Source organism: Etheostoma cragini, chromosome 17, assembly GCF_013103735.1.
Source record: "Etheostoma cragini isolate CJK2018 chromosome 17, CSU_Ecrag_1.0, whole genome shotgun sequence".
NCBI classification, from domain to species: Eukaryota; Metazoa; Chordata; class Actinopteri; order Perciformes; family Percidae; genus Etheostoma; species Etheostoma cragini.
The window spans coordinates 7,237,119-7,260,335 of NC_048423.1; the positions used below are offsets into that span (position 1 = coordinate 7,237,119).

The 23,217-nt window shown below is 38.3% G+C and overlaps 1 protein-coding gene across 3 annotated transcripts in view; it reads left to right on the plus strand.

Moving 5' to 3' along the window:
• grid1a (glutamate receptor, ionotropic, delta 1a) overlaps positions 1-23,217 on the plus strand; it is a 230,198-nt gene that overhangs the window by 201,693 nt on the left and 5,288 nt on the right. For all 3 annotated transcript variants that reach the window (XM_034898223.1, XM_034898226.1, XM_034898224.1), the window contains exons 9-14: positions 3,495-3,596; positions 6,091-6,288; positions 7,486-7,816; positions 9,747-9,885; positions 18,862-19,057; positions 20,614-20,780. In XM_034898223.1, coding sequence (XP_034754114.1) covers positions 3,495-3,596; positions 6,091-6,288; positions 7,486-7,816; positions 9,747-9,885; positions 18,862-19,057; positions 20,614-20,780 — 1,133 coding nt within the window. The remainder of the gene's footprint in view (positions 1-3,494; positions 3,597-6,090; positions 6,289-7,485; positions 7,817-9,746; positions 9,886-18,861; positions 19,058-20,613; positions 20,781-23,217) is intronic.

Below are 23,217 nucleotides of genomic sequence, written 5' to 3' on the forward strand. Positions count from 1 at the left end.
TGCAGGTGGTTTGTCTGCTGTATGAATTGTTTGTGACCTTCCCAGTGGCATGGTGGTGTGCAAAGCTCTGTGAAGTAGAAGTGTTCCTCTTTGGTGTTCTTCAGTTTACAGAGCAGAGATTGCTTTGTGTTTTTCAATGAGGACAAAGTTGCTCATGGAGAAAATAGTCCCCTGTGAAGCCGGCAACACAGACTGACGTTTTGTGAACAAAGTGCAGGGCAGATCTTAGTAGCACAAAAGGATGTAAATACATAATGCATAACTTTATATTGTGTTTACAATGAACAGCTTCATGACTAAATAATCTCCATATCACTGTCATGCACACAGTGCTTTAGGGCTGCAACTAAAGATTATTTTCATAGTTGATTAATCCGTTGATTATTTTCTTGATTAATTGCTTAGTTTTTTGGTCTAGAAAATGTCAGAAAATGGTGGAAAAAAGCGGATCAGTGTTTCCCAAAAGCCCAAGATGACATCTTCAAATGTCTTGTTTTGTCCACAACCTAAATATATTCAGTTTACTGTCACAAAGGAGAGAAGAAACTAGAAAATATTCACATTTAAAGCATAATTCTTGCCAAAATGGAACCTATGGTCTATTTTTTTTATGTACCCGAGTCAAACTTTAGTTTGGAAGCATAATTAGGACGGAAACATTCCATTTTAGATTTACCGAATGTTTGTTTTTTCATCAAATGGCCCTTTGAATGGGAGTGTTAGGAGCACTACTTAGAGTGGGTAAACCCAATCTGCCGGCGATTTTACTTTGCCTTGCAGCTCAGTCTCATTCTATCCTGCTTCCGTTCACAATTTTGTGGGAACCAATCACAAACTGGCTTATCCACCTGGCACTCTATTGGCGAGTTTAACACGGTGACAGAGAAGCGACCAAGCCGCTTCTTGTTTACATTCAACATAGCTGCCAATGAAGCGCAGCAACTCGTTGATGCTGCTGTCGCTGCTTCGTCACCTGGATCGTTGGTCTGATTGGTTGAAGGACTATCCAATTGCAGACAGAATCATTTAAAATATGCACCTCAATCCCGCCTCTTGTGCAGTAGAAATACACAGCTGACTCCCCAGATCAATGCGCAACATTAATCTTAAAAGATTGAGATTGGTCTAGTCATAGTCAGACTAGGCACGGCTATGCTCGCATCCAAATCACAATTTTTAAAGCACAAAGAGAGGGATCAAGTGCAGAGAGCCTGGTGATACTTCTGAACAATTTTCACATTGTGTCAGGCCTTCTTAGTGTTTTAAAAATAATGATTTTGATCCTATTACAAAAATGCCAATGAAAGCAGTAGTTAATGTGCTTACAATATAGGTCCCTGTCTAATGTACAGTATAAGAACGCATGTTTGTGTTGCATGAGAGTTTGTGCTGAGAGATGCTTATTTACGGTATTTTGTGATGTCTTTGCAAAGCTGCGAAATGGACAGAGTCCATAACAAATGTCCCTTCAGGGACACTAAAGCAAATCTTATCTTATCTGATCTAATCGTATCTAGTAGTGGACCCAATTTCCCAAAAATGAGAATGTGGTAAATCTTTAAAGTGGTGCTTTTGTCCTAATTATGCTGTTAAACAAAGGTTTGACTTGGGTACATTCACAAAAAGACCCTAGGTTGCCTTTTGGCTAGAGTTACGCTTTAACAAGCTGGAATCAAAGAATTTTTATTTTTGTAAAAAATGTTACTTTACTTTTTAAAACAATTACTCAAACCAAATTATCAAAATAGTTGGCGATTAGTTTAAAAGTTGACAACTAATCAATTTATCGATTAATCTTTGCAGCTCTACAGTGCTTTGATAAAGACCCTTGGAAAAATATTTCATGAGAGACATCCTGACTGGGGAGGCCACAGAAGCTGAGAGATCCTAAACATGATTTACTAGCAGTTTGCAGTAACGTTATACATAACAGTGTAACTCTTAAGACAGATGATCTGCAGTTGGTTTGTGAAGAACAAACAATTTCATTTAAAATGAATCCTCTTCCATTGCCTCACATGCTTTTATTTCATTCACAGTTGAAAGCCTTTGTTGATGCCTTGGGTTGCTGTAGTAATTGCTGTTTCCTTTTGATTGTATAATTATTTGCCTTTTCAAATGGTGACAGAGATTTATGTTTGTTCATTTTGTTTTTCTCATCCATCTCCATTGGTAGCCAAATGGAACATCACAAGAATACAAAATTATGTTTTTAAAAACAATATACTCAGTTTGTTTGGCTTTCCCAAGCTCTAACCCAGTCAAGTAAACGAGCAAAGGAGCCTTGACATTTCATGAAGCAAGAGTTCAGGACTTGTGATGAAATCTTAAACTTAAAATATCTCTACTCCCGTTCACGGTTTTGATCTCTTTTACCCTTTTCTACTTATTATTGTATGAAATGTCCAGATCTTTCTTCTAGATAGTCCAATAGTCTTATAAACCTTCCGTCACTGATGTAAGTGAGTCATTATTAAGATTCAGTTGGATGCAATTGTGCCAAAATGAGATGTGAGAAGTGTGCAGTTTCTCCTAGTCTTTAAATGAAATGTGATAGTTTGGCAGCAATAACATCTATAGCAAGTGCTTAACATAATTTATACTTTAGTAAATGTTTTTATTAAAATATATGCTGTAGTAGTATTAACTGAATTTAAAAAAAATAAAAGCAGGTGTGCAACACCTGTTAAACAGAAGACCACAGTGATCCAAATGAAATATACAAAAATATACTATTTGCATACTTTTTAAAGCTTACTGATATTGTGTAGTACATTGTGTTTCTGTGGAAAAGGTATCTGGGTGATGGGGAATGTGTGTTGCAGAATGCGGTGTGCTGTGGCCACAATAGCCTGTTGTTTGGCCTGGAGCCACCATTCTTGTCCTGTCAGCCCAAATCTCATTGACCATGCCAAATGTTGTGTCAGATCCTTGAGAATTCTTGTCTTGCTTTCAGCACTGATTAAGAATTTAACAAACATAAGCTTTACAACTTGAGACATAACTCAAAACGTTGACAGGGTAGAATGAGAGTTTTAAAGAAAAGCTATAATTTAGATTCAAGAAACAAACCCAAACTCATGTGAAATGTTACTGAAATTGTTATCTGTTTTTTTACTCTGCAATTTTTACATGATTAGCATGAGGTAAAGAATAAAGTATACTGTAGATTACTAACAATTGAAAAGTGATAATACATTGCAACATTCAGTTCTGGGGCTTAAATATAGGGTCCTAATAGCATACTAATGGCCTACGCTTGTTGTCTTGGTAACCAGCTCAAATTTGTAGATAGACATTGGCTACTCAGTGTTAAATGTCAAACTGAGTCACACAATGGCAGTTAAATGGATAACTTCACTTACAGCTCCCTCATTTTGTTATCCAGCTAGTCGTTATTTATTAATATGGTGTGTGTCACCTTTGTCTCTCAGAGACCTGCTCCATTTTTATCTATTTTCCTCACCTGCCTGATTTTTCTTTTTCCCTATTAGCTGGCATCTTGGGACTCCACTCGTGGTTTAAATGGTAGCCTAAAGGAGAATCGGATAGAGAGCGGTATGCAGGGAGTGACGCTGAAGATTGTAACATTACTGGTAAGTAGTGGGAGTAAAGTGAATATAACAACCCTTTGATCTGAGCAGGAAAATGTCTGAGTAAGACAACAATCACACAGTTTAGAGGCAAATGTATCAACACATTCATTAAAGGAGAAATTTTTACCTGAATCTTGATCACTAAATATCTCTGAGTACCATCTATAGAAAAAAATCGGTGCTAGCAACGGGACAATTATAGATACACTGTGTACACTGTTCCCCTGACCTCAAATTCATGTTTGTAAGATGCCAGCCTTTTTTTTCTACCGAGAGATCTAACAGGCTGATCGTCACAGCTGTGTATATTTCACCCAACGCCAATGTAAACATGGCACTCTCTCTCCTGCCGAACACCATATAGGGACAGCATCGGGCCCACCCCGACAGTTTTCATATAATCGCAGGAGACTTAATAAGGCCAACTTGTAGTACAGACATTTCATTTGCATTTTGTGTCTGTTAAGAGCCACAGAGGCTCTTTAGACTATGCCCCCACAACTGGAATTTGAGCTAACTGGGAGCTTTGGTTATTAGCTGCAGCAATTTCAGTTTTCTAGCACCAGTCGTTTTTTTTTTTTATCGACAGTACTTGGAGAGCTTGATGTTTTTTTTCTTGATGAACCTTAACTCTAAACATAACTATTGCCGCGTTGCCTGGAAGAAGATGTTGGGGGCAAAAAACACCAAACACCACTTGGAGATGTATAGCAATCAAGATTCAGGTAAAAACGTTAAATAGTTCATCACACCCACAGATTAAGCAATCATTTCTTTTTGAATTACACACTCAAACATAATACTGTGAGTCATCTTTTTAAAGCTATAGTGCATAGTTTCTGCTGCCCGCATGAGGAATTCTAAGTAATGACAACTAAACTGTCAGCGCGTCCACATGATACAAGTCTTATACCCCCTACACACAGTTGCTAGTAGCCAAGGAGAACACAGATGATTAAAAAAACGAGATGGACTCTTCCGAAGAAGTAATTATCTTCAAAGTTTCTGCACGGGAAAGTCACCGGACGCCACAATATTCTGAACATAGCCATGCTGAGAAATTCAGAGAGTTTTGTGGAGCTGATAGTCTTAATGAGCTTTGTAGCAACTCATTTGGCAATGGCTTAAATGTAACAGACGTTCATTAGCATCAAAAAGTTACTCACTAAAGCTGTAACAGAAAAACGTGTTTACTCATTAATTAATTTTGATGAATATTTTTCTTTTGCCTTGCTTTCTTAATGTTCAGCCGCAGTCAATGAAAACAACCATTCCCTGCAAATGTTTCACAATAAAACAATGATTTTGCATTAAAAACGCATACAGCTACAAACAAGCAGAGCAGACACCAGGACACCAGATAAACACTGGTCCCCTGACCTTAAGTACATGTCTGTAAGATGCTAGCCTTATTCCCACCGAGAGAGCTAACAGTAGTGATCGTCACGGCTGTGTGTATTCCACCCGACACCAGTGTAAACACGGCAGCTACAAGCAAGCAGAACAGACAACAGGAGGGCTTCTTACAAAACATTGGAATTCATTAAGTCATGTCTCTAATAATAGCCTCTCTTAACAAATTAATTAATTTGTTGCCTCAGATGAGTTAAATATCTGTTTGCTGTTCGACAATTTACTGTGATAAATAAACAGTTCTAGGTGTTCTAACAGAAGGATGGAGAACCAACAAGGACAGCACACAAGATCTTAGAGAACTACACCTTTTCTAATCTCTTTTGGTCATACTCACTTAAAGAGGGAAGTTTAGGTCCTCTTCTCCATCTTGTCCTGTGAATCTAAAGCAACAGAAAAATAAATTCTACTATACAGCAGTTTCTTTAACTAAATTTGCCAATTCCAGCAGCTAAAGTCACTTCCCGCCCCCTCTCTTCTTTTTTCCTCTTCTTCACACATGATTCCCCTGCACCATATTTATTCACATAAGTTCTGCTCAGCTCACCCCTGGCAGTGTCACTTACTCAAGTAATTTGCCCCTGCCCAGTTTAACACCCCTGTCCCTTCTCTGTCCCTCTCCCCTGTCTTCTTCAGCTCTCTTTAGTCACTCATTTAATTCTGCACAGACACTTTCAACACATAAAGAAGATCCATGGTTGGGTGCAATAAATTTAAAATTGCACTGCTACAGTTCATTAACATGGAAATATGTTGATGAACTGTAGCAGTTGCCATGGCGCCACGTGTTATAGGTCAAAAGTTGCTGCGGAAAATATTTTAAGATGAAGTTTAACTTAGATCACCTTAGAAACTCTTCACAAGGCGTCACCCCAAAGTTCTTAAGATGACAGAATCTGTCCTTGCTTGAGAAGGTTATGGTGCATCTTGATAAATGACATGCCTGTGATTAAGTACACATGCTGTTCTCTTTTCCAAACGTCCGAGGATAAATCATGGCTAAGAGACAAAGTGCTCACACATTCACATTCCTAAGCATAATCATTGTGACTAAAAAATAATGCATTATTCATTCAAACAGGAAGAGCCTTTTGTGATGGTGGCAGAGAATATTCTGGGTCAACCCAAGAGATACAAGGGTTTCTCCATTGATGTCCTGGATGCTCTGGCCAAGATCCTGGGCTTCAAGTATGACATCTACCAAGTCGGAGATGGGAAATACGGCTCAGCACTCTCTAATGGATCCTGGAATGGCATGATTGGAGAACTCATTGGCAAGGTTGGTGTTTTATTTTTATCTCTGTCAATCAATGTCCAGATTTCAGTCCGAATCATTTTTGGGGATTTTTTTTCTGGGAGTGCGGCCAAATTGTCTAGTTTTAATATTGGATCCAAATTATATTGCTCTGTGAAATGGGAAAGAGTGGACAAACATTGCACAGGCCAACAGACGCTACATGCACATCAGTTTTCTCCAGTGGTCAACATCACCGATTGATTGAACTAGGTCGGATTTCTGCCTTTTAAAAAGTAACCCAGATAAGGTTTGAGACCTTGACACTTTTTTTTATTGTCATAATAATAATGGGATTTAATTCCCATTGATAGAGATAAAAGTGTTTTTCATTGCATAGTAGCTACAGTAAATGAATGAAACTAATCTCAGATTTATGTAATGTAACTTGACGAGAAAGCCACAATGTTTACTCCATTAGTATTTTCATGTTTCAGATTTTATACATTTTATTGCTGTAAGGTACACTCTCAACCATATCCTCAAAATAATTCACACTGGAAATATTGTGGACTTAAATCCAAGATTAGCCAGAAAGGCACTCTAGGGTTAAAATCTTTACAAAGGCCTAGTGATCTCCCTGTTTATTAGCTTCAAAGTCAAGAATGTACTGGGTAGATAAAAATATGATGAAGAACGATCATTGTGTCAAATATAAATTGTGTGTCGGATTAGACTTATTTCCTGTGAATATGGACTGATGGTGGCTCTTAAGGAAAAGTATTAGTGTTAACAACATCATTAGGTTTCTTCTTTTAGTGAATGAAAATGCACGCAACAAATTTCCTTCCAATTTGGCCATTACCTTTGCAGGTGGCTTGATGTAGATCTAGAGAAAAAGAGACCATAAAGTGTATCGCCTATTAGAAGTGTGAATAAAGTGTGATGGAAGCTCATTTGAAAACTGAAATTAGCATGATGGAGACACAAGAGCAAAGGTCCCAAGATCGCCAACATTTCTTCCTCTTGGGAGTATTTAAAGTTGGTCACAAGTTTTTAAAATATGCCACCAACAAACCAACCTAACCTCCTCAATGATTATAAAACATTGATCAATTTATGGAGGTCAAATATGCTATATTTGCCACCAATGTCTAACAACGTACAAACTATTTTTAAACGTATTATGTTGTTTCAAAAAGAAATGTTAGAAAGTGACTAAAACTGACTCTTCATCCACAGCGAGCTGACTTGGCCGTATCAGCCATCACCATCACCCCGGAGCGTGAGAGTGTGGTGGATTTCAGCAAACGCTACTTGGACTATTCAGTGGGAATCCTGATGCGCAAGTCAGAGGAAAAGATCAACATTTTCTCTTTGCTAGCACCATTTGACTTGGCAGTGTGGGCGTGCATCGCTGCAGCCATCCCTGTGGTGGGAATCATGATCTTCCTGCTCAGGCGCATCCAAGCAGTGCGCTGCCAGAGCAATGTAGGAGGCCATCCGCCGCCTTCAGTTTCCACTTCGCTTCAGAGTGCCATCTGGATTGTCTACGGTGCTTTTGTGCAACAAGGTGGGGGATAGCGTTTAAGTTTGGCCTTCAAAACATGCAAGGACTGCGGTCACAAATCTAGTATTTGTCATATGTTGGAGGGTTATGTTATTCTACTAAATCATACATCAACCTCTTACTAGTAAACACTTCTCTGTTTGAAGACGTGTTAACTGCTTAAGTAAGTGTCATTGTTAAATCGATGAAAAACCAGCCTGCTATTGATCTTTAGTGACACCATTGTACACTAAGCACGAGCCATGCAGTTTTTAAATGTTGAACTCTAAATCTAAGCAGGAAAAAACACCAAAAAGTACTTCAAGTAATTAAGGACAGAATGTTAAAATATATATAGGAGTCCAATTTATTAAAACTTACATGTGGTTGTCAGTACACAGCAAATGCTGATTCAGTAGTGAGTCCGTTTGAGGCATAAAGCCCACCCTAGCATTTTCTAAAGGTGCCCTTGTCAAGGAGAACATCCCCACTTTAGGTCTGGTGGTGATCCAGGTATGTCCGGTTTGGATAAATGACTACTTCAGCAACCGATGTTAAAGCCTGAACAATATCTATCAAAGTCTGGCACACTGCCTATGAGCCTTTTTTAACCCACCCACTATATTTCAAGATAAACTACATTACATGCCTTTTCTCTGCTTCCCCTTTTTTTTTTCATTTCTGGATTGCGTTCCAACGTTGCCATTTTTTGTTTCAGTCAAGTGGATTCAATTTTTTTTCTTGGGATGACGTGGGTAGCTTTGAAATGGATCTGACTGCTGATGCATAGTGGGCCTTTTTGAGAGAGCATAGACGTTGCAACCGTATCCCCCCCAATGTTTTCATAATGATATGCCAACACATGGCTGGGTTTTGCTGTATATTCATGAGGATCCAACCTCAGAAACACTGCTTTTTCAAACAGGGACTTCCCTTCTTTTGTTCCATAGAAGGTCAGGGAGAGGTAGGAAATGATCTGAAACTGTCTCGGAGAACTAATCAAAATAACACTTTGTCATTGTCATCAGAGTTAAATCAATTGTTTCAATGATTAAAGAGCCTGCATCAGTGGATGGTTGCAGTAGTGTAAGATCCATTAGAGGTTTCTAGATGCACATTTCACATTCGATGATCTTAAGAAATCATTCAAAGCCATATTTAATAAAAATGACTGATGCCGGAATGCTATACATCTGACAAGGCCGTCCGTTTTTTTCCCCCAAACTGTCCTGAGGGCGCAGCTGTGTTGATTGTGACACTTTCAGACAAATATGTTTTCATTACATTTCACACTCCTGAATCTCTCAGATGACATTTCTATGGCTTTACTCTTCAAAATTAAAATGTGTGCTGGCATTTTTCTCATGCACCTCATAAGCTGTTGGATATTTTGAGAGAGAGTCGGTACGACAGAGAAAAAGTGAAAATAGTAAAGCTAATATGACAATCCTGTCTTTTCCTTTCAAAGAAAACAAGGAAAGGCAAAGTATGAAAGACATGAAGGAAAGAACAAAAGCACGAAGAGAAGAATGAATATTAATGAGTAGTAGTAGGCTATTTGAAGAATTTAATTGGGTAATAAAATATTATTCATTATTATATATAAGTGTGCAAGTAACATTGCTGGCTAGATGGCTTTGAATAGACTAAGCTAATGGGAAAATAAGTGATGAAAATTTACAGTTATAAACATTACAATAATATTTATATATTAAATCATCAGATGCATTTAGTTGTCTGATCCAGTGTTACATGCAAATATGAGAATTATCTCAAAAGTGAGACAACCATACAGCAGCTCTAACACATAATGGTTGTTTGCAGTGTGTATATTATGTTTCTGGTAAAGTATGAATCAAAGAGTGATGCTGTACAGTACATAGTAAAGATGATGATAATGTGAGCTTCAGGGTGCAGTATTTATACCCATATATTTATAACTGCTGCTTCACAGGCAGTGACTCCATCCTGGGATCGGTGGCTCTGCGTATTGTCATGGGCAGCTGGTGGCTCTTCACCCTCATCGTCTGTTCGTCCTACACAGCAAACCTGGCTGCTTACCTCACCGTGTCACGCATGGATAATGCTGTCCGGTAAGGCATGATACCTTCATGTTTACATTGTTTAGATTGAGTCAAATGCACTTGCTTATTATGGAACCTCAATACAGGGTAATGAAAAAAAACGATTGATTCATTTTTGCTGCATATGTTTTCCATTTACACATGCACTGTATACACCTACAGTAATAGTTAATGGAGGGATGATTGAAGTCCTATTCTGTGGTATTTTATCTTGAATGTCAAAAGCACAGAAATTAACTTGCAGTGTGTAATTTCTTTCTTTTATGATTAGCATTCCATAAGTTATCTCCCTTTAAAGAAAAAGTTGTTTGGTTAAAGGAGGAATTCCAGTACTTCCTAATCCCTGCAGTTCAAATTTCTAATGGACAATCCATAGGCCTGTAAAGGTTGAAACATGTCACAGAGAGCCTGAGGACCCTGGCAGTGTAAACACTCGCGGACAAGATTGGCGTTTGCACATGCAATTTACTTAGCATGTTTAGGTTTTCCAGGATGTGACACTGGTGTGATCTCATTGGTCTTCATCTAATATTTTTAATTTCACGATTGTATAACCTCTGTAGGTTTGTAGTTACCAATAAACTTGCCTGCAACCATGGGATGACCTAGTAACTGAGGCGAAGATATATATATATATATATATATATATATTGGCTGTATCAAATGTTAGTAAGACTATGTGTAAATATTGAATTTTACAGTTCTATTTATTTTTGTACATTTGTCAAATGTCAAGTGTGGGTCATATGTCAGAGATCTAGATATTGTACCTCAGAAACTTGATTGATTGACCGTTGACTGATTGTTTTTAACATCTAGTACAGCTGATGTGGGCCGTCACCCAGAGGAAAAACATATGGACACTGTTGTGTCAAACAGGATTTTGCTTCTAGGTGTTTTGACAATATGTATCTGACACATTTAAAAAAAGATAACAGCTGTAGCCTTTTTAATTTGACACACCTTTAATTAAAAAAGAAATGCTACTCCTGAAATTGACGTGAAGCAATCCTGGGTGGAGGACGTCACACTCTGTTGGAACTACAGTGTTATAGTGTTTTTTTGCTGAGTGCAGACACCTGCTACAGGAGCACATAAACCTGACAACAGCCAGACCGTTTTATTTTTGCATGGCATCAAGTTACTTAATTAGCGACAGCCAATGTGACCTGCAGTCTGTGGCGGTGAAATCAATGGTCAGGCCAGTTAAAGGTGAGGAGCTGCTTCCTGAATGTTTTGCACACAGAGCTTTGAGAAAGAGAGAGTATAAATTACAGACTTGGTACTATGGGAGCTCAGCATATTTTGCAAGCTAAGGTGCCAAAACAGTCAATCGCCAGTGCAACCAAATCATTTTTCACATGCACACACTTTGATTTTCACTCTCATAGGAAGGGAAAGCTCACAGTGTAGAGCCCAGCTGTCATTAAGTAATCACTGCTGCCACATTAGCAGGCTTATGTGGACAGTACACAGTAGAGTTCAGTTAAGAAAGGATTGAATTAATATTGGCTTTATTTTATCCCACACCAAGCCAGTACAATATTTATTGATCAGCCCTCTATTCAAAATTTGAATAGTTTGTGTATTCTGAATCACTGAAGTAACTGACCCACTGAGATATACTTTATGGGACAACTAAGGACTTTCATGGACAAATTTTAAAACTGTAACAACCTTGAACACCTAAAAGAGTACTCCACTGATTTAGCATTGGACTCCTATAACATTGTCAGATGAAAAAAAGTTTAAAGAAGACAAAGAAATTCAATATAGCAGAACCAGAGACATCCTTTTGTTTTAATTCTTTGTTAAAATCTGGCAACTGCATTACGCACATTGATGTCTGGCATTGGCAGACCTGTCTCCACAGTGCTATGGAGGAAGGTCTGGCTACACCTCACACATGGAATAGTAGGAAAAAAACGCTCTGGGTTGTTTGCATTTCTTTAAACCAATCACAATCGTCTTGGGCGGCACTAAGCTCTTTACGCAGAGATGGTGGCTCTGTAAAATGGTTTCAGGAAGGAACTTTTTTTGCTGGAACTTTTGCCCCCTGCGAAAGAAAAGCCACATACAATATTAAATAAAGTTTGGTAAACAGAATACAGTATCGTGAGCTATTAAAATTTGCTGGATACATGGCTAACTGTAATTTTCTCTTACCAGTGTATCACCACATGTACTTTGTCCACAGCAATCCCTACCAATAAATCCCAAAATGTCCCAGATAAAGTTAATGCCATAAACATATTATTTTAATATGTTTAATAATCAATCGTTCCTCGAAAGAACCAAGCCGGCCTGTCTCTTTGCACAATCCACATTTATTCAAAACTATCCTTTTGTAGCGTGTCACTGGCTAGCTCGAAGTTTGTTGTAGTTTTCCGAAGAGAAGAGAACGTAGAGAGTAGAAGGTGAGGGATATCGTGTCAGATGTCTGTCAATTATTGGGTTGTTGGTCGGTAAAATCTGAGCATTACACTTCTGTGTGTATTACTTTAGGAACTTGTAACTTCTAATGTGAATGCTCAATAGCACATTTAATTTTATATAATAAATATATTTAATTATTATCTTACGTAATCATGTTGAAGGATTTTCTGCACATCTTTTGAGCAATTTGATTATAGTAAGATCTTTTGTTTGGTCTGTCTTCTATTCTGTAATTTTTGACCTGCTGTCCAACAACTAGCCTGTCCTCAGGCGAAATGCTATTTATCAGTGAACCCAATTTGATGTGCTGTCTATCCCCGAAGAATGGGCAGAGAGGCATTTGATTGCATTGGGTTTGTCTTCTGTTGAACAAATAGCCACATGTGGACAGGCGAGGAGTCGGAGCGAATGCTAAGAAGCACAAAGCGGAGAGAGCTCGTAGACTGTGTGGGATTCACCTCTTGGCTAATCTAAATTCAACAGATTTAAGACAATAAAACTTGAGACATACAATACGTTCATGAGAGGTCAAATGAGGTAATAAACTGTCAGGCAACCATGTTTGTTAGCATACAAGCTTGTACGTGTAGCTTTCATTATTGTGAGAATCAGAGCAAATCAATGCAATTCCAAATGTTAATTGGTTTCTTTATCTGCAGCATTTCAAACTAAAGTAGGAGAGAGCTTTCTTTCTTTCTCCATTTGCTCTTCTGACATGCATAAGACACTTCTTTAATTGCCCAGCATCAGGTCTTATTTAGCAGCTGTGCATTAAAATGACCTCTGCTGCTCAACTTCCCATTTACCTCATATTTGTGAATGAATACTCTGCTAAATTTATATAAAATGTTACACTAGCTGTGGTCAATAAAAAAATTATTTGTGACCCTGACTTTAATTTGCTTGCAGGCTTAGTAAATCGGCCAAATTAAGACAGAAACAAACAATCAGAAATCTAATGGACATATAAAGGATCAGGTTGATTAACAGTTTTTGAAGTATCTGAAGATTTGTTTTCTAAGAACTGAAAACCAAATTGTAATGCCTGGGGTCACATCAGAGCAGTAAAATGCGGGAAAGTGATTGCTTCTTTCTATTACAGAGACAGAAGAAATAACACCTCTGATGACCTCAAGAATGGGGGTTATTTGACTTAATGAAAAAATTGCCTCTCTTTTCAAACTTGCTTCTTGTTCTCTACCTGACCTCCCATGATTGATTTCCTATTATGAAATGAATGTTCATCTAACAACAAAACACAGCTGTAATTTGCGACCAAAGCACAGGTTGGAAAACTCTGGATTGGCCCTCAATTTAACCCTATCATTTCCACGGACGCATCTAAAGGTCAGGACTAGAATTCCCCTCCTTTAAAGGCGGTGACTGCTTTTGCAACATTTTAGAACCACTGGAGACCAGATAGTGCAGTACATTTAAATAGGACGTGTTGTGTTTATGAGGGACCATTGCTGCTTTTCCCATTGTCCTAGGGAGCGTGTCCTATTGGGGAAGTATGATGATGATCATGGGGAAGTAACCATTATGTAGGTAATTTAGAGAACGTGTCTGCATGCACTGTAGTAACCTGGTTACTGTAAATGGATGTATACATGCAGGAAGTCAGTAATCAGATTCATCCCTTATTCCCCTGAACTAAAGTGTCCGTATCTTACAAATGGTACCATTTTGCTGCAGATTAGTTTCAGTTTTTGTCACTCTCTAATTATCTCTCTTTTCATCTAGCTGCTCAGCTGTTAGTTTCCCTGTCTACAGCCTTCTGTTACACACATGCATACCAAAAAAGCCGATTAGAATACCAGTTTCCCATTTATGTGGTAGAGAAATCAGCTGTCTCTAGGGGAAATCTACCTGGGGAAATCCGGTTTCCCTAATCCCCTACACTCAATAACAATAACTAGGTTTGTCATTTACTGGAGAAGGCACACTATAAGCAGGTTACCTAATTGCATGCAAATAAACAGACTGTATCTTGGCTTGAAAAAGGAAAGGAATTAATTTCACAATGCCCAAAAAAACAGGTCTTCGCTGCCTTGGAGCCATTGTGGTTGAGGTGGAAAGGCTGTGCTGAACCAGTATGGCAGCAAAAAAAAGAAAAAATTTGGATTTCTCTATTACAATAGGCAGTTTTTTAATCTCCCTCTCCAGACGAACTGTACCTGGAGGGTTCCCTCACTTCTCAGTTCTAGGCTCCATCATTTTTCCCTCTTAGCAAGATAGTCTATAATCTATCTCTTTTAACGCAAAAGATAACCTAGGTTTTAAATAAACTCGGTGACCAATGAACAACTATGAAGTACCTCACAGAAGAGGTAAATACCTCAAAAAATCAGAAATTTCTTTTGTGCTTTGGAAATGTTTTTAAGAAAAGTATGAGCAGTTTGTCCTCCAAGATTCTGACAGACAGGACTTAAAAAACATATAGAATGAGGGTGAAGCTCAACTACTCTCATTTTAAAAACTTATTTTTTACTGGTTTACTGCCTGTAGTACGCACAGTATAGTTTGTGGATTTCTGCGGACCTCCATGAGACGTTTCACGTTTGCTGGTTGATTGCAGCAGGCCTCTGATGCTCTGCACCGCAGGGAGCTTAGTGTACTGGTGCCATGGAGGGAAGCCAAACACTGTTCATCTAAACAAACTACCCACAATGCCATGACATTGAGTTGGATTTTCTTTAAACTCTGCATGGCTTTTGTTTGCTCTTTCTGCAAATAAGCCTTTACGAAACGCCTACGCCTCTGGACACAGAGGTGAAACAGTGTTTGTTTTTCATCCACACTTGTTAAACTATTATATGTTCCTCTCTTGAGTAAGTGTGAGAGGAAGTCAGATTGGTCTCTTAACTTTGTTGCCCTCCAGCATATCACGTGGATGAATACTAATTTGTGGTACTCTTTGGCTAAACTGTTTTGTTTTTTATGTTGCTTTAATTGCTATTGACAAGTTTACATGTATACAGCTAAATACAATCATGACCACCTTTGATTCTAGCAAGAACACCTGAGAGGAAATTAGTGCCATGCACCTAGGCAAGAAGAATGTTCTGAATGTGTGTCTCTGTAGCTGTGAATGGCAGAGAGGAAGAAACTGTGTGTGTGTGTGTGTGTATGCGCGCGTGTGTGTGTGTGTGTGTGTGTGTATGCACGTGTGTGTGTGTGTGTGTGTGTGTGTGTGTGTGTGTGTGTGTGTGTGTGTGTGTGTGTGTGTGTGTGTGTTTTGAAGAGAGTGCTGGGTTGGATTTATCTGTGTTGATCACAAAGTTGCAGTGCTATGAGAAAGAAAAGACAAACAAGGAAATGGCCACAGATGTCCTCAGTAAATGTACAGTATCTACTACAAACAAGATAAGATATCAAGATACCACTTGTTAGTGGTTTCATTTGACTAGATCTTTGAGTTAAAAATGTTACCATCTGTCTATTTTCATTAAAGTACAGAGACTTCCACTACTTGTATTAATTTTAGTTTCTCCAGCTGGTAGATCTAAATATGTTTGTTTATGTATCTAAAGAAATTTAAACATGTGTAGGTGTTGTGTAGTAACATTAAAGTTAGCTTTTAGACAAAAGTAAAGCACAACATTTTTCTCGGTGCAGTAAAGCTCGCAGTTTAATCTGACAGAACAAACTGGAAACCATGAAATATCTAGTTCTTTCTCACCCCCCAAAAAAATAACCACTGCTATACAACACAAGCTAGTAATTAAATGGTTGAATTAGTCTAACATCATTCTCTTGTTATAAGCTATTTGATTCTCTAATTTTTTAGGGAATTGGTGAGAAGACAGTCTTCGTTTTATAAACATTATGCTGTTCATCCAATGTGTCAATTTTCTAAAGAAATGTAGCATATGCACAGAGCAGCGTGTCAAACATATCAATCTAATACCAGTTACGGAAGTAGGTAATCTTCTAGAAAAACACCTTTGTAATTACATTGGAAGCAAACTCGTCAAATAAAAACAGCATTGACATTTAGCAAATAAGATGCAGTACAAAATTGGCAATCATCTCAAGATGTAAAATACAGCTGCTGAAATGAGCCTCATTTCATATTGCCCACATAGCATCTGCATAATAAGTATTTGAATTAGGAGAGACTAGTTTTCAGATATACCGTAAAGCATTGTTTGTGAAAAGTAGATTAAAGTTGGGTGCAGACTCAATTAGAGGTTAATGCACAATCAGGGACGAAACCCATAATCAGGCAGCAACTTAACCTCCCAACCTGGTCACCATTGTTCTGAAGCTGGTTGGAGTCCCGGAGCCGGTTGTACAAAACCAGGATAAGGAATTTAGCCGGGATAGTCAAGTTATCCTGGATGAATTTAGGTTTGACTTGGTTGCACAAAACCAGGTTGAATTAAAACCGGCCAAGTAACCATGGAGATTTTTTTTTTGCGGCTAGCCTGTTCCAAAGCAGGCTCTGATCCGAAATACATGTGTTTAAGTTATTCCGGTTTCTTCCGCATGTGTTCTGCTTTATTTTTATTAAAATGCATTATTTGTTACTATTGTTGTCATGAGTTTGATTTAAACCCTACTATTGCAGGTGTTTAGATGGTTAGAAATGGTTGCACTGGCACCTTGATGCGGAGTGGCAATCGGGAGAGTCTGGACTTTTTCCGGTGAAAAGGTAATGTCTCGAGGCTGCCTGATGGGCAGCCGCCGTCCAGTGGCCGCTGCCTGCCGGCAGACCTCCCCGTTGCGTCAGTGTCCACTCTCTCTGTAAAGGTAGAGATGAGCAGCGCGCTGTCTGTGGTCTCAGCTTCAGGTTTATACAGGACGCTCCGGAGATGAAGTGGGACAATGCAGCGATGTTTCCAGATGATAAACTGGTCAGAGACCAATACATTTATGATTTCATTTTATTGTTGCTTGTCCTTCTCTAATAAAGGATAGTTTGTTTTACTCCTTAATATGTCAGCCTAATCTTTTTTATCATAGCTTACTTTGGTTTCATAACCTTCTCAATAAGTCTCGCACCACTGGACCAATAACGTGGCCTATAGTGTAGTTTACATTCAGCACACTGCAGCGCTGTCACTTTTTAGAAGAATAAATTAAATAAAGTAAGAAATAAAACGTGAAGATTGTTTTACATATATGCTCACAGCATGTATTAATGTTACTTACTTCTTTTTTTAGGTTTTGCCCCTTTCCGATTGTTCTGTATGAACAGTACAAAGATGTTTAGAATTAGACATAGCTTATAGAGATTTGTGCATATGGTAGTAAAACATGTTCTCGCGTTGTAAATAAGGGTTTGAAATTAAGCCTATAGTCCTTAGGGTACATTTTCCCAAGAAACATTAATTCCCTCTGATTCCCCCCCTTTTAAGGCAAAGTAGGCTAATTAATAATACATTTTATTTATATTGTGCTTTACATGGTAGGCTACTCAAAGACCCTTTACAGTAAAACCAGCACATTTATCACATAAAAACAGAAACAATTTATATTTTTCATTTAAAGCAACTAATACACAGTGTAGCCAACAATTTTGGGAAAAAAAGCGTTGACTAGACTAGTAGGCTAAGTAGATATTTTATCATCCTTACACATTCAGTTGGTCCACTATAGTCTGTTGGTCGTTTTCTCTCCATTTGATAACAACAGCCATATTTCTCTTCTTGCATATTATATGCTTCACCTCCTCATTACTTACCATTAGAAGCTGCTGCTCATTGGGTGAAACATGTGGCGCATGCGTCTAGTCCATTTCTGCATTAGTACATCTGTGATCGTTACCGTGGCTTATTTAAGAAAGCCGTGAACGTGCTCTTATCTCAGCTATCTACACCTGGCTTGACTTAGCTTCACCTGTTCATCCCGGCTCGGCAAACGTGCAACCGATTAAGCCGCGATGAGCGGATCACACTAAGTCAAGCGGTGCTTTTTCACTTATCCTGGATATCTTTATTCTACTTTCGTAGAACAGACCTCTGGTGCTGATGGTTGGGGAAAGCATCAACATCAGAATAGAAAACTACACACTACAGGTGGAGCTAATTAGTGATTTGCTTCCAATGTGCACAAGAGAGGGAGTAGATTTAGGCTTATTCATTGGATGGAATGAACCAGGAGGCAGTTCAAATGTTTTATGGATTATTCTTATTCTGTTTACCAACGTATATAAGCAAAGAGGCTTAGGTAGACTAATGAATGAACGAGGAGTGCATGGTTGGTCCAAGTATGGTTGGTTAACACTGTTTTATATATATAAATGACTGTTGTTGACTGTTATATACAGTACATATATATATATATATATATATATATATATATATATATATATATATATATATATATATATATATATATATACATATATGTACTGTATATAACAGTCAACAACAGTCATATTTCCTGCTGACAGTTATTAAGTTCTCTACATGACGCAAACTGAAATGTTCTCCCATTAAGGCCTGTTTTTGTTTGAATTTTGTTTATTATTTCCTGTTTTACCAATCACAGTCTTTTATCAAATCAAGTAAACCAACTCGGTATTTGTGACCCTGACTGTAGGTCGTTCCAGGACCTTTCCAAGCAGGTGGATCTGGTTTATGGGACAGTGAGGGACTCGGCAGTGTACGACTATTTCCAAGCTAAAGGGACCAACCCACTGGAGCAGGACAGCACATTCGCTGAGCTCTGGAAGACCATTAACAAGAACAACGCCTTTGAGAATTCTGTCTCCAGCCCGTCAGAGGGAATTAAGAAGGTGCGTAATTGTTTTGGTATTCATAAATGTAAATGTTGTTTAATTATTTTTTTTCAAACGTTACAAATGAAAAAATATGTATTGCTATTCTTTAAACTTAAACAGGCAGGCAATGGAGACGTTTCTTTGTCCTCCAGAAACTGTAAAAGTTTTTAAATGTTTATCTCTATAAGCTTGAAAATACAAAATGTAGCTTATTACTGTCACACCACCTGGTAGAATCAAAAAATGTAAAGAACAATCACCGTCCCTAGTTCACGAATGTGTAAAGTCAAAAGTGATTAAATCTATAGAATTTTGAGGGGTTTCAATTTTTCTTCAATACTCTGTGGTACTGAATTAATTTTTGTGCATTTTCTTACATCTATCTTTCTTTAACAAATAAACAAACAACATCACTAATACCAGATTTAAGAATTATCTATCATTTAAGAAATTACTGAGTCTTGACATATGTACTTGTCATTAAAACGCTTTATTATCCGAGCAGCTAGTTGCATTCAGTGTTGTCAGGCCAGGTTGCATCGCAGACACATTTACGGAAACCAAGTATTCTTAGTTTTAAGTCCCACTCCACACATATTTGATGAGATTAAGCCATTTTGTTCATGGTTGCTGAATTACGACAACTACTGCATGTACCTCACTCTGATGGTAACGTGATTTCTCCAGTATGTGTTTATTTATCAAAGCTGAATGAACTTGAGAGCCGTGTGTAGTCCTAATGAGGTTTGAGGTGAAAAGGCTGCTGAGCTGCATTTGTTAAGAGCACAGTCTTACTCTTGAAGACGTAGGATGTAGGGACACCACAGGGAGGAAGGCCAGAGAATTGCATGAAAAAGAAAAAGTCCAGACGGAATTCAGACCGATTTTCTACCTGTGGTTGTTCTACATATTCTCCACAGTGTGCGCTTGAGGCTAAAGCACATAATCGTGTCTCTGAACATATGCTACACGCAGAGGAATGCACTGCTGGAGAAAAAAAATGCGGATGCAATTATTTTCATCATCTTTGTAAAGAAATCTAATGTGCTATTCAATGATTACACTAATGGCTGGCCAAAATGTTTAGGTTAATTTCGTTGCAAATATTTAGCTCTATTGTTTGCTTTACTCATTTTTTTTCCCAGTGAAAAGTCCTTCTGTGCCTTACTCTACCGCCAACACAGCTACATTTGGAGTAAAGGTTAAAGGAATGTTAAAGTTAAAACCTAACTTGACAAAAAAAACATAACACGGTTGGTTGTTGATGTATTTACTCTCTAATTCAACAATGGAAAATTTCACAAATTTAACCATGAGATATTAAATAAGAAGTATTGATTATTATATTAAAAATTGAGAAAAATATTCCAACTTTAAAGTAGATGTTATTAGGATCATGTAGTGTGTCTTGTTTCTATGTGTGTACTGCATCGTTTTTTCTTGTCCGTACGGTTCAATCTTTGCCTCTGATGATGCAACTGGAAAAACTCTAATGTCACTCTGCTTGAAACACATCAGCCGTGTATTTATGCTTTGTATGTACTGTATATGTCTATTGTTGAATTATCCAGGTGAAGCGAGAGTCGTATGCCTTTCTGTGGGACATGGCAGTGGTAGAGTATGCTGCTCTGACAGACGACGACTGCACACTGACTGTAGCAGGAAACGGCATGAGTACCAGAGGATATGGCATGGCCCTGCAGCATGGCAGTCCTTACAGAGACCTCTTCTCTCAAAAGTACGTATTCATATTTTTAACGTTGTATTGTTATATTTATCTTTTGTAGTGCATTCATTTTAGCTAAGCCATAATGGAACCGGTGCATTGTATCTTCGTAGCTCTGGCCATTGGTTCTAACAGTTACATACAAAATCATTGCTGTGTTTTGGAAACAGGAAAACATCCCTAAAAAAAGGTCTAACTGGGCATGAAATGCAAGCGGTCAGATAGGTTGTAAATGAGCCGCCAATTTTACCAGATTATCAAACCACTATATTTTGGTAACCGTGAGTGCACACGACTACGAAGGTTTGTTTCCAATGTTTGTGATTGTGTGAATGCTTGTAATTGTTGCCTCGCTGGAGCTTTTTTAGCAATGTTAACATGTGTCCAGATCTGAGCAATTCTTTGGTGAGTACAATGTTATCATAACAGACAAAACAAATCTAGCCAGAGCTATGGAAATAAAACCCAAGCTGTACCAATGTTGACGGATGTCTAGATACAACCACAACATTTCTTATCACAGTTTCTCTTGAAGACACAGACTGAGAAGTACAGGTTTCATATATTCAGTCCATTATTTTTGGTTAATCAGTTTTTCCCTTAGATAAAAGACAGAAATATGCAGCTCCAAAGATTTTCAGTGTAGTTTTACAAGATTGATGGTAGTAAGTAGTAAGGAGTAAATTTTAAATCAGGGCGGCAAACAAAATAAATTCAGGACAAACACCATATGAATCTGGATGATTGATCACCCTGTAAACTACAAAGGGCCTCGGTGAAAGATCTTGAATACATGACTGGCAGGAGAGAAATGTTGAATATTTAAAGAGGTTTCAAGAGTGTAAATGTGTATAAATGTTAAAAGCTTTAAGTCTGAGTTTTCCTTTTGCTTTGAATGAATGTGCAGGCTTGTGCACAAACACACATGTGCCAGTCACTGTCGAAGAGGTTGAATAATGACTGCATAAAGCTAACTGTTCCGATGGGAGTTTGTACTCAGCTGTCATCATTCTCCTCCACAACATCCATCCATTCTTCTCTGTACACTAACTAATGGGCAGACTGGAGTATTTGATCATCTTTGTTTCTACGCTTAAACAATTTGATATGAAACCAATTAATCTTGAAGCGCCGATTGTTTTTCTTTGCTTCGTTTAAATAGCACTGGTCTGTGTTCATGATTTTTTATTTAACCCTGTAGGCCATTAAGAACAGGTCCTTATTTGCAACGGCGACCCGGCCAAGAAAGGCATACATTCAATTTACAATTGGTGCAAAGTGTGGTCTAGATGATGTAGGTAATATCAGTAATATCACAATATACATGAATAGACCGAATATATAAATGCTGAGATATAGTAAAAAGTCAATATACAGTTAATGTAGATTGTGGTCTACAAATGTTTTGTGACAACAAAGGTTGAAAGAATGACAGTTGAGCATACAAGGGCAGATGTATGGTGCAAAAGTGCGTAAACTGAATATGACAGCAGTGCAGGATAAGATGTGCATCTGTGCAAATATGCAATGGGGCGTGACTGAGGTAATGGATTGCAGTAATGCAATAGGAGGGTGCGAGAGCAGAGCAAGAACGATGGGGAACAGTTTGTGATCACACAGGAGCTCAAACGTATTTTGATGGCAGTTAGTGAGATAAGGGTTTTGAGGTTTTTTGAAGTGCATTCCAGTCATTTGCAGCTGAGAACTGGAAGGAGTGGGGCCAAAGGAGGTGTGGGCTTCTGGGGTGACCGAGGAATTGTAACTGCTAGAGCGCAGGTTGCGGGTGGGTGAAGCTATGGTGACCAGTGAGCGTAGGTACAGCAGGGCTTTGCCTAGCAAGGATTTGTAAACGAGTTGACACCAGTAAGTTAAGCAACAAGTGTGTAACAAGGCCTAAAGCATAGAGGCTGCAGTGGTAGGTGTTAGAGGGGGCTTTAGTCACGAAACATATGACACTTTGATAAAGAACATCCAGTGTTTTCAGCGGAGAGTTTGAGGCAGTTTTGTAGGTGACATAACTAAAATCAAGAATTGGTGAGATTGTCATTTTCACCAAGTCGACTTGGTTGCACAAGTGAAGGAGGCCCTGTTGTGGAATGGGAAACTGATCCTGGACTTAACTTTAGATTAAAGGTGGGTTATGTGTTGCTGGAAGGAGAGGGAACAGCTACCTAAGTATTTGTACACCGCCACGTTTTCTAGTTCCAACCCATCTCGCATGTTAGCATTTGGAAATTGTTTTAACAATGTGTCAGTATCACATCTTCCATTCAGCTGCTGTGCTAACGGCAGCTACCTATTATGGGGCTTTAGTGAGCTGACAATTATTGCTAATGCAGTACATTAACAGCTTTACATTAACAGAGGATTATCATGTAATTATAGTCATTAAGAGCAGTAATACTGATTTACTTGTATTCTCTATGAAAATTATATTTTATTTTCCATG